Source organism: Macrosteles quadrilineatus, unplaced genomic scaffold (genome assembly GCF_028750875.1).
Source record: "Macrosteles quadrilineatus isolate MER2022 unplaced genomic scaffold, UCM_ALF_1.0 Scaffold_4__1_contigs__length_99947679, whole genome shotgun sequence".
Classification (NCBI taxonomy): Eukaryota; Metazoa; Arthropoda; class Insecta; order Hemiptera; family Cicadellidae; genus Macrosteles; species Macrosteles quadrilineatus.
Window position 1 is genome coordinate 72,487,311 of NW_026542597.1, and position 14,593 is coordinate 72,501,903.

General features: G+C 34.0%; 2 protein-coding genes across 3 annotated transcripts in view; one reads left to right on the forward strand and one right to left on the reverse strand.

Moving 5' to 3' along the window:
• The window catches only part of LOC128991543 (uncharacterized), a 38,027-nt gene extending 30,924 nt beyond the window's left edge, over nt 1–7,103 (forward strand). For both annotated transcript variants that reach the window (XM_054414524.1, XM_054414525.1), the window contains 3 exons: nt 52–3,333; nt 5,518–5,618; nt 6,877–7,103. In XM_054414524.1, the coding sequence (XP_054270499.1) occupies nt 52–3,333; nt 5,518–5,618; nt 6,877–7,012 (3,519 nt within the window). In that variant the 3' untranslated portion in view covers nt 7,013–7,103. The remainder of the gene's footprint in view (nt 1–51; nt 3,334–5,517; nt 5,619–6,876) is intronic.
• Nucleotides 7,104–7,530: 427 nt separating this feature from the next.
• Nucleotides 7,531–14,593, reverse strand: part of LOC128993489 (uncharacterized) — a 31,595-nt gene continuing 24,532 nt past the window's right edge. The window contains exons 2-4 of the mRNA XM_054417430.1: nt 12,896–12,986; nt 12,195–12,313; nt 7,531–9,107 (exon numbers count right to left, since the gene is read on the reverse strand). Of these exons, the coding sequence (XP_054273405.1) occupies nt 8,971–9,107; nt 12,195–12,313; nt 12,896–12,986 (347 nt within the window). The 3' untranslated portion in view covers nt 7,531–8,970. The remainder of the gene's footprint in view (nt 9,108–12,194; nt 12,314–12,895; nt 12,987–14,593) is intronic.

The window sequence follows — 14,593 nt, forward strand, 5'->3', positions numbered from 1 at the left end:
ATTAATATGACCAATTAATTTCTGTTAGTAAGATTACTTTTCCCTTTTCAGACTGTGAAGCAGCATTCAAAACTCTACAATGAAACACTTGACTATGAGGTTGAGGAGGAGGTAGAAGAAGAGGAGGAGGAGGATGATGTAGATGAAGAATATGAAGAGGATTACAGTGACCAGGAGCAACCAAATGAATCTTATTCCAGTGAATCCTCCATTGACGATCATAATGAAGAATCAGAAAATGAAATGGACTCTAAAATTGAAAAGAAAAATCTATATTTTTCAAGCGAAAGTGAGTCAGATACAAGTCATAACAGAAGATCGTGGAAGCAACAAAGAAATCAGTACGGTAGTAATGAAAGTTTGAGAAAAGAAAATATCACAACAGATGAAGACACAGTAGAGTCACCTCCGTTTGAAATAATAGGCCAAGATAGTCAAGAATGTCACACAGAAAATTTAAAATCTGTCTGTGAAGAAAATAAGGAAGAGTCTTTGAAAATTGAAGCTACTGTTGAAACCCCTACTTTACTTGAAGAACATTCAACAGAAGCAGCTGAGGTCATTGAAAATAACAAACTAGAACCTACTTTGGATTCAATACACTCTATAACGTCTAAAGAAAGTGATTCTCATGAAGGTGAAACCCCTGAGGTTGAAATGGATATCGATATCATTAAATTGGCTCAAGAAAATCGTCAAAAACGTTTGGAAACAGGCAGTATTCCTGATCTTAGAAACAGAAGAAGTAGAAGGTACAGCTCCCTAACAAATCTCAAAGAAAGTAAACGGTTGAAACTCAGAAGGAAATCTTGTTCTCAACACGATTTAGAATCTCTTATTATCCAGGAGACTAAATCTACATCTTGGTTATCACCTGAAAAAGAAGTTTCTACTGCCAATGTTAGTCAAATTTCACCAACAAACACTGCTACAACCACCAATGAACTTCAAGATGATAGCGTTGTTAAGACCATGCTTCCTCCATTGACAACACAACCGAACATTATGTCTGAAATTGAATCCTGTGAAACAAACAGCGTAACTAGTTCTTTGTTACCTGAGCGTGGAAGTATAGTTTCAAACCAAACATTTGGCCATGAATTTCCAAAGCTTCCAGAAAATTTCAAGAGAAAAAGCAAACCTTTAGTCAGCAGATTAAGTTCCTTGCATGACATATCTGAAGAGAACTCTGAGATTTCTGAGAGTGTTATGTGCCCTCCACAGGATCAGGATCAGTCTACCAGAAGATCCTTAAGAAGATCAGTGTCATCAGACCAGCTGACCGCTCCCACACAAACGGATGTTTCTCAAATCAGAAGATCAAATTCAGTTTGCATGTGGTATGAATATGCCAAAGCTCATCAATCAGAAATAACTTCAGATGATAAAATAACTGGTGATGGAAGTTCATTAGAAGATCCAGGTAACAAATCAGTATGGCCAGTGGGAAATCAAAAGAAGAAATATGCAACAAGAAAATCAAAAAAGAAGGAATCAACTCATACCAGCCTTGATTTGCTGACGGAAATTGATGATGAGGAAAAAGAAACAGTTGAAGGGACCAAAGAGAGTACTGTACAACTAGAAGAAAATAAAGAAGCTCTGTCTGGCAGTGTTACTTCCGAAGGAAATGTTTGCAGTGTTGAACCTAATATTGGTGCCAATGAGATTGCAGATGATTCTGTTCAATGTTCTGACAATAGTCGTTGGCTAAGGGCCCAGTCTGAGCCTTCATCATTAGTTCGACCTTCAACAGGAAGGCGCTCCAGAAGAAGTTCTTCGTCTATGAAAATAAATGAATATCATAAAAAAGTACTGCCTAGAAGTTCTTTAAAAGGAAAGTCCTTTGGGCCTCAAGAGTTTGAAATTATAGATTCAGATGTGGAATCGCCCAGAATTACATCAACTTTCCAGGGAAAAAGTCCTGTTCAAGAAAGTATCTCAAACACAAAAGATCAAAGTAGTACATTAGAAAGTAACTTTGAGAATGTTCAAGTTGAAGTTTCAAAAGAAACTATTGAACCTTTAGTTACTATTGAACCTAATATGACTCTGACACCAGAACATAACGAACGATTGAAGAGAGGTCATTCAGAACCACCTGCGAGTGCAATAAATCCGCCTAAAACTAGATCAAGAGCTCGAAGAAGTTCTTTTTCATACAAAATTGAAAAAGTTCATAGAATGATTCTTCCTAGACATTCTAGAAATTCAAGGTCGAGTTTATTCCAACCCATGGAAATAGTGCAATCTGATGAAGAGAACTCTTTTCAAAAAACTCCAGTTCGCAATAAACAAGAATTTGAATCTGAGCATGAAGTTGATCACAAAATTAATGAAACCCCTGTAACATCCAAGAAACAAAAAACACTACCCAAAAATGTTAGTGAAAGTAACAAAATAGATCCAGAAAAACCCCAAGATTATCCTCAACCACCAAAAAAGAGAGGGAGGTCCAAGAACAAACCTACTGAGGTAGAAGTATCAGAATTGGGAGAAAAAGTAATTAATGACAACCAGACAACAGAAAACTTACCAGCCCAAAAGGTCTCAGATTTCCCCAAATCACAGGCCAAAAAACAAAATCTGAAGAGCAAGACAAAAGTTGGTAATGACACAGAAACTACTAGTGCTGTCGAACATAGAAATGAAACATCTAGTGAAAATTCTAATGTTGGTGTAACTAAAACAAGTATACCTAAAAAAAGGAAAAATGCTGGTGCTAACAAAGATCCTATTGACGATGTCACAAAAAGTCCTGCAGAACACAAAACTGACAAAACGGAAAAAGTTAAGTCGAAGAAGAAAAAAATTAGTGATGAACAGGAAACCCCCAAAAAGACAACAAAAAGTAAAATCAAAGAAATTGTGACACCTTCCAAAGAACAGTCTGACAGTGAAAATGCAGAATCTTCACTGACTGAGAGTCAAGCAGATGAAATGAAGGTAAGCAAACCTAATAAAATACATAAAGTAGTAGACCTGTCCATCTTGGATAGCCCTGCGAGGAGAACTCGACGCAGCATGTCTCGAATGTCTGAAACCGAGATCACTCCAACCAAAGACAAGCTGCCAAAAAGAACAAGACGTAGCAGCATCAAGTCTGATGTAGTCTTATCAACGCCAAACAAGTACGCTGCATCAGAAATGAGCGATGCAAGCACTGAACTCAATCTACAACTCAACACGCCCAGTAAACCCACGCCTAGTCGGAGGTCAAGCAGACGGGCAGAGTCTGAGATGAGTGACGCGAGCACCGAGCTCAATGTTCAGATCAGTACACCGATTAGAAGGTCAATCAGACGACCATCCATCTCGGCTTCAACTAGCACAGTAAGTTTCAATCATTTTACAAATATTTAGACCCAAACATTGTCTTAGATTTTGTCTTAGATTTTTGTACAATTAGATTGTTTTCAGACTACTAAATGAAGATTTTTCAAGTAAAAGCAGGCTCACCTTTGAACTGCTTTCAATGCATAAATAGACTCATTACTAACTGAGATATATCAAGTTAACACTACAAGACTTGTAATGTCAATGACTTTGGGTACTAAAGTCAGCGAGCACAGAATAAAAATAGAGGGGCCATGCGTATTTAAATAACATTATAGGCAGTGACGCCAAGTTCCCCCGCTCCGGATTCGGTCAACTCGCCGTGACCGAGTAAAACAGCGTCAAAAACCCTTTTTATGATACTCGATGATTAGACGCACTTACAGTAGTCCTAAAATTACCAAACTTGGAACAGGGAAAATTTATTAGTACTGTTCAATGATAGTAAGCTTTAAAATATTATATATAACCTATTTTGTTTTTATTAATTGATAAAACTGAAAGAAATTATTAATTCTTTTGTGAAAACATGAAATTATTAGTAATCGAGGAAGTTTTTTATTTTTTGGTCAGGAAAGTTTCGTCTGCGGCAAAGTTTGAGAGCATTAGTTGAACCTTAACATATATTTTTCTGAGAATTCTGTGATGGCTGGTAAAGGAAATAAATTAGGTTGAAGAGGCAGTAAAATCCGTCCTACGGCCCGCGGCGACGCGACTCGGGCACTGCACGCTGTCACTGCGACCGTGTCTCGTCACTCACTGCTGCCCTAAGAATCGAGTAATGAAACACTTATCTAATTAACCTACATAAATATTTTTGTACTTACTGGCACTTTTTCTCTTCAGGTAATGATTGTAGATGATTTATTGTGTGGAGAAATAAACAGGCTTTAGTTCTAAGCTTGTATTTCACAAGTAAATATAGTTCAATATTATAAGTTCATATATTGAGTGTCGGTGGTTTTACAATTCTACCCTTATTGGCCTAGAAATGTCACAACTTTGGTTAGGTGGTGCCTGACTCGGGAGGAATGAACTTTATCATTGAATATTTTACTGTAATGATGAAGTCTAATGTTCACATACTTCCTGCAAATTGATTTCAGCAGTAAGATCAGATGGTTTTGTTCAAATTCTTGATCGTTGTAATGATCTGATATGAATATGGGTAGGCCGATGCAACAGCTTAAAACCTTTGAAATGATTACTTCAGTGATATTTACCATTTTCAACTGATTAAACACTACAGCTCTGCTGAATGCAATGTCAACAACCGACTAAATGTTGTCTAGCGGAGCCTCGTGACAGCGCTCAAGACGCTCGGTACTAGGGTGACTCATCGCTCCCCCCACTCCGGATTCGGTCAAACCCGCGGAAAATTTGGCTTCACCGCCGCGCACGGATGTCCTCTCTATTTTTATTCTGTGCTCGCTGACTAAAGTAGACGTCCAATCTATATGGACTGTGTGTAGTCTGTTAAATCCTAAAAATATAATTAAATACATTGAAAATATTAATTCCACTTTTTCAAAAATGGCAGATTACTATAAAACATCTTATGGAACACCCTAAGTATATTTCTTGATCTTTTCAGAATGTGATGCAATTTTATGACTTATCTATCCTATTTACTCTTAGCATTTCTTTTCCAAACTAACTTGTTTAGGAGCTTCTGGATGCACAATGTACACTGTAAGCCGCTTTTTCCCAAGGTATAATATGCTGTACTCCTTAACGAGTAGCTTTAGAAAACAAATCTGAAGAATAAAAATGTTTTAAAATTGTATTTTGTATTTACATTCTAAAACAATCGTAAAATAATAGGTGTTCCATTCAACATTTTAAAGTTAGCTGCCATTTGTGAAAATGGCGGACATAAAAAGTCTACTTCATAATGTTTAATGTCATAAGGAAATAGTTGAAGTAATGTTTTCTCTAAATTTAATAGTTTCGGAAATACCAATGGGGGCACAGTTAAGTTGTTCACCCTGTTAGGGATAAACTAGTAAACTGTCGTCATTAGTCGCCTGCTTCAGAATACTGACATTTAGAGAAAACGTTGAATTGGGAAGGGAACCATTCATATAGTCTAATCGGTGCCAAAAATATACTGGTTAAAACTGTTGAATGATTACTATGGTTAACAAATTCTATTGGTGACATAAATTTTTCTGTTTTTAGCCGGAACTCATTCCAGAAGAGCTTTTAATGCAACGAAGACTGACCAGGCATCAACATGCCCAACTGCAGAAAAGTTTTGAACTATCTTTTGCGGAATCCCCGTAAGTTATCCCAATGTATAATAAAATTTTATGCTTGAATAAAATTGTATTGATTTACTTACTTAACAAAAATATAATTTTACGATAATGAATTTGGAAAAACAAGAGAATGATTTGTGTTGTTATGTATGCCACAACTCAAACCCAAGAAGGCGTTTGGCTTCAGCAACCGGTTTCTGGCATCCTTCTTGCTATGGTCACAGGATTTCGCAACTTGGTTGCCTGGACTTAATTCACTTGCGCTTAATTAATTTAGTATCTCACTTGTGAACACTGTCACATTTCAAGCTTCAGAAGCACTAGTCCCATTGGCATTGGCTGACAGTGATGGCTAAATTGTATGACGAGTGTAGCTCAACATGCTCAGGTTTGATTCCCGTTCAAGCAATCCATATTAAGTTTACTTTTTCTTAGCCAATGAAGGGTCTACTTTAAATTAACAGTGGTTGTCAAGGTTTTGAGTGGAAGTCGGCGGCATTAGTGAGCTTGATAGGGTTTGCACACAATAACTGTTTTACTTCATTTTACATTGCTGCAGTATCTATATAACTGAAAAACCAAAAATTACTGTAAAGAAATCATTAAAATCTTCACATCCAATGGTCAATGTAGTGTTTGCCTCCTTCTGTTTACTAGGACCAATCAAAACTTAGACTTTTGCTTTTGATTCTTAAAAAAATACCCTAGACTTGATAAAAGACTCCTTATTTTCTAGTGGTGCAAATTTTTCAAATTTCTAGGTTCTTAACTGATCCAAAAATATAACACAGTATTTTGTTTTCAAATACTAGGCCTATTAGTTTGTTTCTGATTTAAAAAAATTCAGGTTGTAGATATGTCACATACTAAAAGTCACGGTCTGCTAGTGATATGTACATACACACTCGCTACCTGCTATTCAGTAAAATACTTAATACTCAGCCACAGACTAGTATTACACTCGCAGCTGACATGGTTAGGTTTGAGAGGACTCTAGTAAGCAGAATAAAATTATCATCTAAGGCAATAGGTTTTGCTATAGTGAAAGTGGAACCAATCGCCTCAGAACCAAGTTTAATAGATCTGGCTGAAAAAACTATATAGGATTTTAAATATATAAAAACATGTTTTTTCTTGCTATCCCTCCATTGTCACCTTCCTTTCCATACTTTTATGATTGAGTATCAATTTTGATGTAGCCTTCATAACTTTTACCATCTCTCTAATGTGCTTTCATACTTTTAGTTTTCAAGTTTTAACCTTTCATAATTTTTTCCAGTAAACTGTCCAGGCTCGAAGAAGTTCCTGAAGAGAGTGTTGAAGATGGTGATGTGAAACTTACGCCAATCCGATCTTCAAAACGAACCAAAGCCTCCACCTCTAAAGGTTCTAAGATCAAATCTTCTAAAAAGTAACCATTACCATTAAGTAGGATTTAGCTATTCCATGAAAAATATGTGCATAAGTTCCCTAGAAACATCTCATGACTTAAATTATTATTGTTGGACTGTAATAACTAAGCAGGATAATGTATTTTAAAAAATGTAAGAAAGTGTATATTTTCATTAAGTTATGTAATCATTTTAGTGAATAAACTTTGTTCTTAAAAATTTAAATGTTGAATTATTTTCCTACTTGTATCATAAGTGTATTGCATTTCGCATAACATGTCATTTTTATTTCATCACGCCACAAAATAATAAAATAAATTGCAAAAGTTATGCTTAGCCTTATGTAAAAAATATTGGAACTATCATGAAATTGTTTTTCTTTCATTATAAAACATTTTACATTTAATTTAATTTTTCTAACAAATGTTTCTTAAAGAATATTGAAAGTGAAGTGTATTTTTGAGGTCACAACCTTTGTCATTGCAAAAAGATGTATATATTTTAAAACTTTGGGTTAACAAACATACACAGATCAGTCCAGTTTTCAGTTTATATTTTATTTTATCGATTCACAAAATGCTCAATTCAATTTTATAATCACAATAATAAATTATTGCTTACTTGGAAAGACGTTAAACTCATTTTGAAGGCTGTTCCTTAGCAAGCTTAATAGGCAATCGGAATCTTTAATAATTCTCGAACCTGAAGATGAGACAAGCCAACTTGGAAGGGTGAAACAGGGCAATAAATTTACTAATAATGATATTAATAATAATAATAATACCTTATTATTTACTCTTACTACTAATTAGCCACACCTTGCTGAATACACCACATACAAGTGGTGATTTATTACAACAATTGCATTAACTCGTTTTTGAGGAAAACTAATTAATCTGTATGTTCTAAGTAATCATAAAACTATTGTTGCTTTGTTCATCCCTTCCTGTCAGGTAGCTAAAGGTTCTTTTGTTGAGCAGAGGCAGAAATATTGACAATGCTATATTCACTTACTTCAGTAACAAATGGATACATCATAAAAGTAGCTTGAAAAGTAGTAAATGTAATTTTTTATGTAGGAAAACGTTAATATTTTGTAAGCATATAAATATTATTTGAATAATCATAAAACTGTTCTATAATTACCCGTGGCTTCTGGGTTAACTAATATTTTTAAGTTTTATGCCTAAGATTAAAACAGATGTCAAAACAAGACAACTTTTCTTAATTTTCTCTTAAAATTCAGTAAAATTGACTTCAAAAGGTCCCGCACATAATAATTACATTTGAGGGGTGAAATAGCATAGCTCATACAGTTTGGTCAAATGTTCTCAGTCAAGATAGTTATTGTAAACCTCAGGATAAGGTTTAGTAACTGGAAATACATAAGTAATGAATAAATCAAAATGTTTCTAGAGAAAGATTAATGTTACAATTAATCTACATTTGATGTCACATAATTTCCGAATTTCAATTCAAAGTTCTTTCAAAACACTGTGGTCATGTGTTGAGTCATCTTTTTGTTTGATAAGGACATCTGTATTTTTCAAGTAACATCAGAATGATCTTTTTTACATCTTGTAAAACTTGACGTGTAATGTGATTACAAACTTCTAATTTTATTTATTTGTGTTTTAAATGCTTGAAAGAACATGTCTCTAAAACATCTGTATAAATATGATAACTTATTATCATAAGAAACCTCCTTTATTTAGTATCCTTGTTATTAATTACTTAAGTTTTAATGTTTTTAAGCTCATTTTATCGACTTTACTATTCAATACTCAACACAATTTCAAAACCTTTCTTTTGGAATAGGTTTACTGTTTTATATTTTAACTGCTTTCAAAGATAATTAATTCCAAGTTTACTCCTTTTTTAAATCCTTAAATCTATCTAAAATATAAAACAAAATATATGTACAATGGCAGGAATCGCAAAAGCCTACATGATTATAATAATTGCTAAAAAATGTTCAAATGTCAGTTTGCTTTTTTTGGTGCCTTTCTTCTTTTGAAGGCTGTCGCCTGTTTGAGGAGTTCAGCATTTTCATCTTCAACTAGAGAGGGAACTTCAAGCAGTCTTCTAGGCAATAATAACAAGCCTATAAGTGTAAGACCTGAAAATATAAAATCAAATCAGCAACTAGAGTAAATTGTTTCCATCATCCTACTAATATTATAAATGAGAAAGTTTGGATGTATGGATGTATGTTTGTGACAAGTGAACGCGAAAAATACTGGTCGGATTGGGCTGAAATTTGGCATGATGATAGCTCACATTCCCGATTAGCATATAGGCATATTCTTATTTCAAAAATCCTTTCAGGCTCCGCCCCAGTGGCCCTGGAGTTTCCCATGTTAACCTTATGAGAAATGGAATTATTGAATCTTAACAGCTGTTTCAATTAAACAAGTTGGTTCTGTTCTATGATGTTCAATAGCATTAAAGTTACAAGGATTACCAACAGGGTGCAGCACTATTATTTCTTTTACATTTATGACAAAAGCTAATTTGCAACCAAAAGGTGAGTGAGCGTAGCGAACGAACTTCAACCTGGAGGCAAGTGAGCGCAGCGAACGAGCTCCAACCTAAAGGTGAGTGAGCGTAGTGAACGAGCTCCAACCTAAAGGTGAGTGAGCGTAGCGAACAAACTTCAACCAGGACGTGATTGAGCCATGCGAACGAGATAATCTTGAAAATTAAGAAGTTAAACGGGGCAAAGCCCGCGGGTTACAGCTAGTATTTAATTAATATGTGGTTTGTGGTGATGTACAATGATTTATGAAATAATATAATTAACATTATAGAGGATTCATTGCATGGACAAAAAGTACAACAGAGTACTGTTGTAACTTACTACCTTACAAACCTTACACTACAGTAGTGCATTCTGTGGCTCACCGTAACAGTGTCTAAAATTCTACCTGACTTTTTCTTGCTGACATAGTTGATGGGTCATAACGGTTTAAGCTTATTGTTGTTCTTAAATTTGACTACTTTAAAATGGGGATGGAAAATCTAGTGGTTGTACAATAGTTAAAAAATCATTTTTTCAACTCAGCTCTTTTATGGAAACAGATCTGTAGGCTTATACAAATTGCTATATTGGATAATTTGCATAAATCTCATGAAGAATCTCATTATAATTGTCTTTGATGTTCTCCGCACAAGCTGCTAATGAGAGATTAAATTTTGTGGAAAGGCGAATGTCCGTTGACCTTCCAGTTATATTTACGTGTCTCACAACTCTCTTTATTCATAAACGTTGATTCCTTGCCAACCCCAGAGTACAGTCATTGTATGAATGGAACTCGCTCATCTCTGGTCCAGTTAAACACATTGATATTCTGAGATGGTCACACAGCCTGTTGAAATGTGGGATTAAATGAAATGACCATACGAGATATTGAAGGTAATTATTAATAAGTAGGCTTAAGCTTCGTCGGGAATAATTAGTTGTGAAAATAAACATTGTATTTATCAGAGAAAAGTCCCTGCTAAATACAAAATTGGACACAAATATATTTTTAACAAAAGTATGTGTTTTTAAATTTGTTTTGCCAAAAAAATAACATTTCTCATATTGTTAGAAGGTAGAACATGTTTTGTCGTATTAATTTTAGCTTCAGGTACCACTAATTTTTAGATTGAGAGTTTGAGGCATTGTCTGTCAAAGTCAGTTCTACAGCAGTAATTATCCAAAAATCATTGAAATATTTAAAGCAGTTTTATCCCAAAACTATATTTGAATAAAAGTTAAACAAATTTAAACTTCTTGATTTGTATGATAAACAAACAGCTACCTATCAGTAATTGAATAATGGATTGTTTTCTTATATTTGAAGATGATTTCATTGTATCCAAACATCTTGATAATTAAATACTGTATTAATTTCAAAACAGTAAACTCATGCAAATTCAAGTAACTTTGCGTAGACCTTATTACCTGAGTCTAGAATTGAATTGTATTATTACTTGTCTTTAACAAGTTTGATCGAGTTTAGTATAATTTAATATAAAATAAGTTTAAACTTCTGGTGAGGATATATTTAACCTATATCCAGCTCATCAACATCAAGATGTATTCATGCTGCTGAATATTGCATCATTCTGAAGTCAGGTATTGCCTCGGAGTCTTTATTACCTCAGATAACCACAAGTGTTGTGGTATGTCCTGCAGTGACATAAATGTTTATAGCATGACATAGAGGAGCGATAACAAAATTTGTCGCCATTGGATTATTGGTCCGCTGCTGATACCATATAATGGTATATCCAAATGCTATAAAGATAAAATTCTATCCTGTGGTTTTTGCCTAAATGGGACTTTGAATAGGAGAGGAGTGAGATAAAAATACAGATGGTGGCACTTGAACTTTTATTGAAATTCAGATTTGATTCTGGTTCTACTGTTTAAATATTTCAGGTGACTATTGTATTCTTAGTTTGGTAGTCTACATTTTAACGAATTTCCATATGAATAAGCTATTACCATAGGTCTCATGGTAAGACCTGGACCCGGGACCAATTTACTTTTTCGTTTTGAGGTCGCCAGAGGCCCAAATCAACATCATTCCATCCAGATTCATTTTTGTATTGTTTAATTAAATTGATTTTGTAATAATATATAAATACCCCCGCCGCAGCAAACCTGCAGACTAAGCGAATTTCCATTTGCCAGATTGGATTTACACTAAAATGTCTACTTAAGAATATAACATATATTTCCTATTTAAATAAAATTAGTTTAACAAGTACTTAGGTTTGCTGCATCAGGGAGGGTAAAACAGTTTTAGCGAATTTCCCATATAGGGAATAAGCTATTTTTTTATGTTAATAGTTAGTAAGAAATAAAATCATTTTCCAAATTTGACCAAAATATGTTCATAAACAAGCAAACTACAACAGTTTACTTGTTCTCCATAAGAATAACATGGGAATTAATATACTAAATTATTTGTTTTTTTAAGCTCTTCAAAATGGTTTGAAAAGAAATTGCTAAATTTTATGTTTTTTGGGTCAAAATGGGAATGAATTTGAACGGATGGTGGTTTTGGTCTCTAGGGACCTCAAAACCAAAAAAAAATATTTTTTATTGAGAGGTTGGTGAAATGATTAACTTGTCATACTACCACTAGACAGAAGCTAAATCCAGACTATTTAAATCTAATAAAATTATTTTGTAGCAATCAGATTAACTCACCATTTAATGCACATGGAAATATTATATAAAAGTTTAAAGTTGCAGACTGATAGTATAAAGCTTCCATTGTGTACATTGTTATGGTCAGAAGCAGTGAGCAAACTCCCATGCTGATGATGCTGAAACATAACAAATTGTTATTTCAATGGAATGCCTAAATGGATGGATTTCAGAATTTTCCAACTATGATATTTTAAGTTTGTTTACATTTACGTTGAGCATGTTACAAAATTCATTTAATTTTTTTCATGGATTAAAGTATCATTTTAGTAAGGGCTGATTGAACCTTGGTACAAGAAGTTAATGTTGGTAATTGAAGAGGAGAGGGAATAAATTATTTCTCAAGTCCAAGCTAACCACGGGCCTGATATTAATATAATATAATTAATAAGAACAGTTATTACAAAATGTGGCAAAGAGAGAAATACAAACTTCTATCAGTACTATATTGAAATTCAAACACATTATGGTCAACCACCAATTAATTGTAATAGCATTTTGAGAAAAACATTTTCTTAAATAGAACTTCTACAATGCTAACAGGTTTTGGCAGGAATTTTGACAAAATTGACAGTTTCTCGTAGTCTAATTGAAAAGACTCTTAATCTTAAAGCTACAACACATTGATCTAAGTAAGGATTGAAATATTTTCTTGTAGTCCCTATAACATGTTTTTAATATAGAGTTTAATGTCAACTTACGGTCTGTAATGAATGAAAACTGTGCAGTGGATGAGTGCTATTGCTTTCAATATAGAGTACATTCCAAGAACTCTAGGCAGAGTGGGGTCACCTGAAAAAAGAATGATTCTTATAAAAAACACTGAGTAGTTTTAAAGGGTTAGCGGAATTTTATCCCCCTGGAATTTTACCCCCTGGGCGAAACTTACGTCACAAACCAGGGGTTAAAATTCCGGCCTCAAACTTGAGCTGCACAACATCAGTTCAATAGATTAAAGGTGGAATTAAACGTATAATTAATCAGAACACATCAAATTATAACAACTTAAGAACAGGAAATTTTACCTGTTCAGACTTTTACCCCCTTCATGAGATCAGCTGAAAATTACGGATTTTTACCCCCGGAATTGTGCCCCCTGGTCAGATATGAGTGAAAATTTAAAAACGTACGTTTTCATGTCCCTGGCCTTTTACTTCGTAGATACTGGATTTGTAGTTTATTATTATGTGTTTTAATATTTTTTGGGACGGGGGCAACATGTTACACACATTTATTTGGTTTTAAATAGGTTCTAGGTATTTTTTTCGTATTTTTTAAGTCTCGAAATTCACGACCATGACGTGTCCCTAGGGTACATTTTCCAACTTTCACGCTGTTTTTAGACTAATTATTCATGCCAAAATATATAAAGCCATATTTTTATGTCATCAATGGTTATTAAACTTACAAAAAAGGAGCATATTATAATTTTATTGTCATTGCAAACTGACTACCATGACAAAATAAGTCTGTCCCTCGATTTGGCGTCACGACCATTTGGGAAAAAAATTCAACTTTGGAGCACGACAGTGGCAAGCCTGGCGTCAATGGAGTCAGTTGGTTTTAGAGACTAGTTCGGGGTGTACGTCAGGATTGTAGTGCCGGTCGTTTCGAGTTGAAAGGAGGAATTACAAGATTAATAAAGGAAAGATTGTGTTTTTTGTAATTTTGGTGTGTCCATGACCGTACGTAGTCATTCGATGAAGTAGACATGGTGTTAATTTTTGTTTATAAGATATTTCAATTGCTAGATTAACCTAGAAGTCCACTTTGTATCCTCGAACATGAGGTGCATGGCTACCGCCAGAACAGAGCCAAATAACACGTAATATCACGACCAAAGTTTCACGACCATCGTGGGTTTTTTCACGACCAATCCAGCCTTATGGATTATAATGTGTTTGGTCGTGACAATAACTTTAATATAATTGTAAATTGAACAGTTTAGTTCAATTGAAACACATATTTTTATTATAACTAACAAGATAGTTGAAGGATTGTTTAGAAAGATTTAGATTATTCCAGACAATTCACGACCGTACCGCTTGTCCCTGACCATCACGTTTATGATTTCTATCATAAAAATTAAAAAAATTAAAATATCGTCATATTTTAATGTTTTTGTACACAAAAGAAGCACACCTCTATACAAACATAACGATTTTTCGGGTCTCAGGTAAGTTTTTTCGGAGTTATACAAACTTGAAAAGATTTTATTGGCTTTTTTTCAATTTTTTGAGCTTTATTATTTTTTTCTAGAAAGACCAAATATACCAAAAGCTCAGTGACCTTTTTATTGTACAATGGTCATAAAAGTAAATTAGTTTATAGCAAAACATAGCTATAAAAATAATATTAACTATTTTTAATATTCATTTAAACGTCCGTTATGGTCGTGA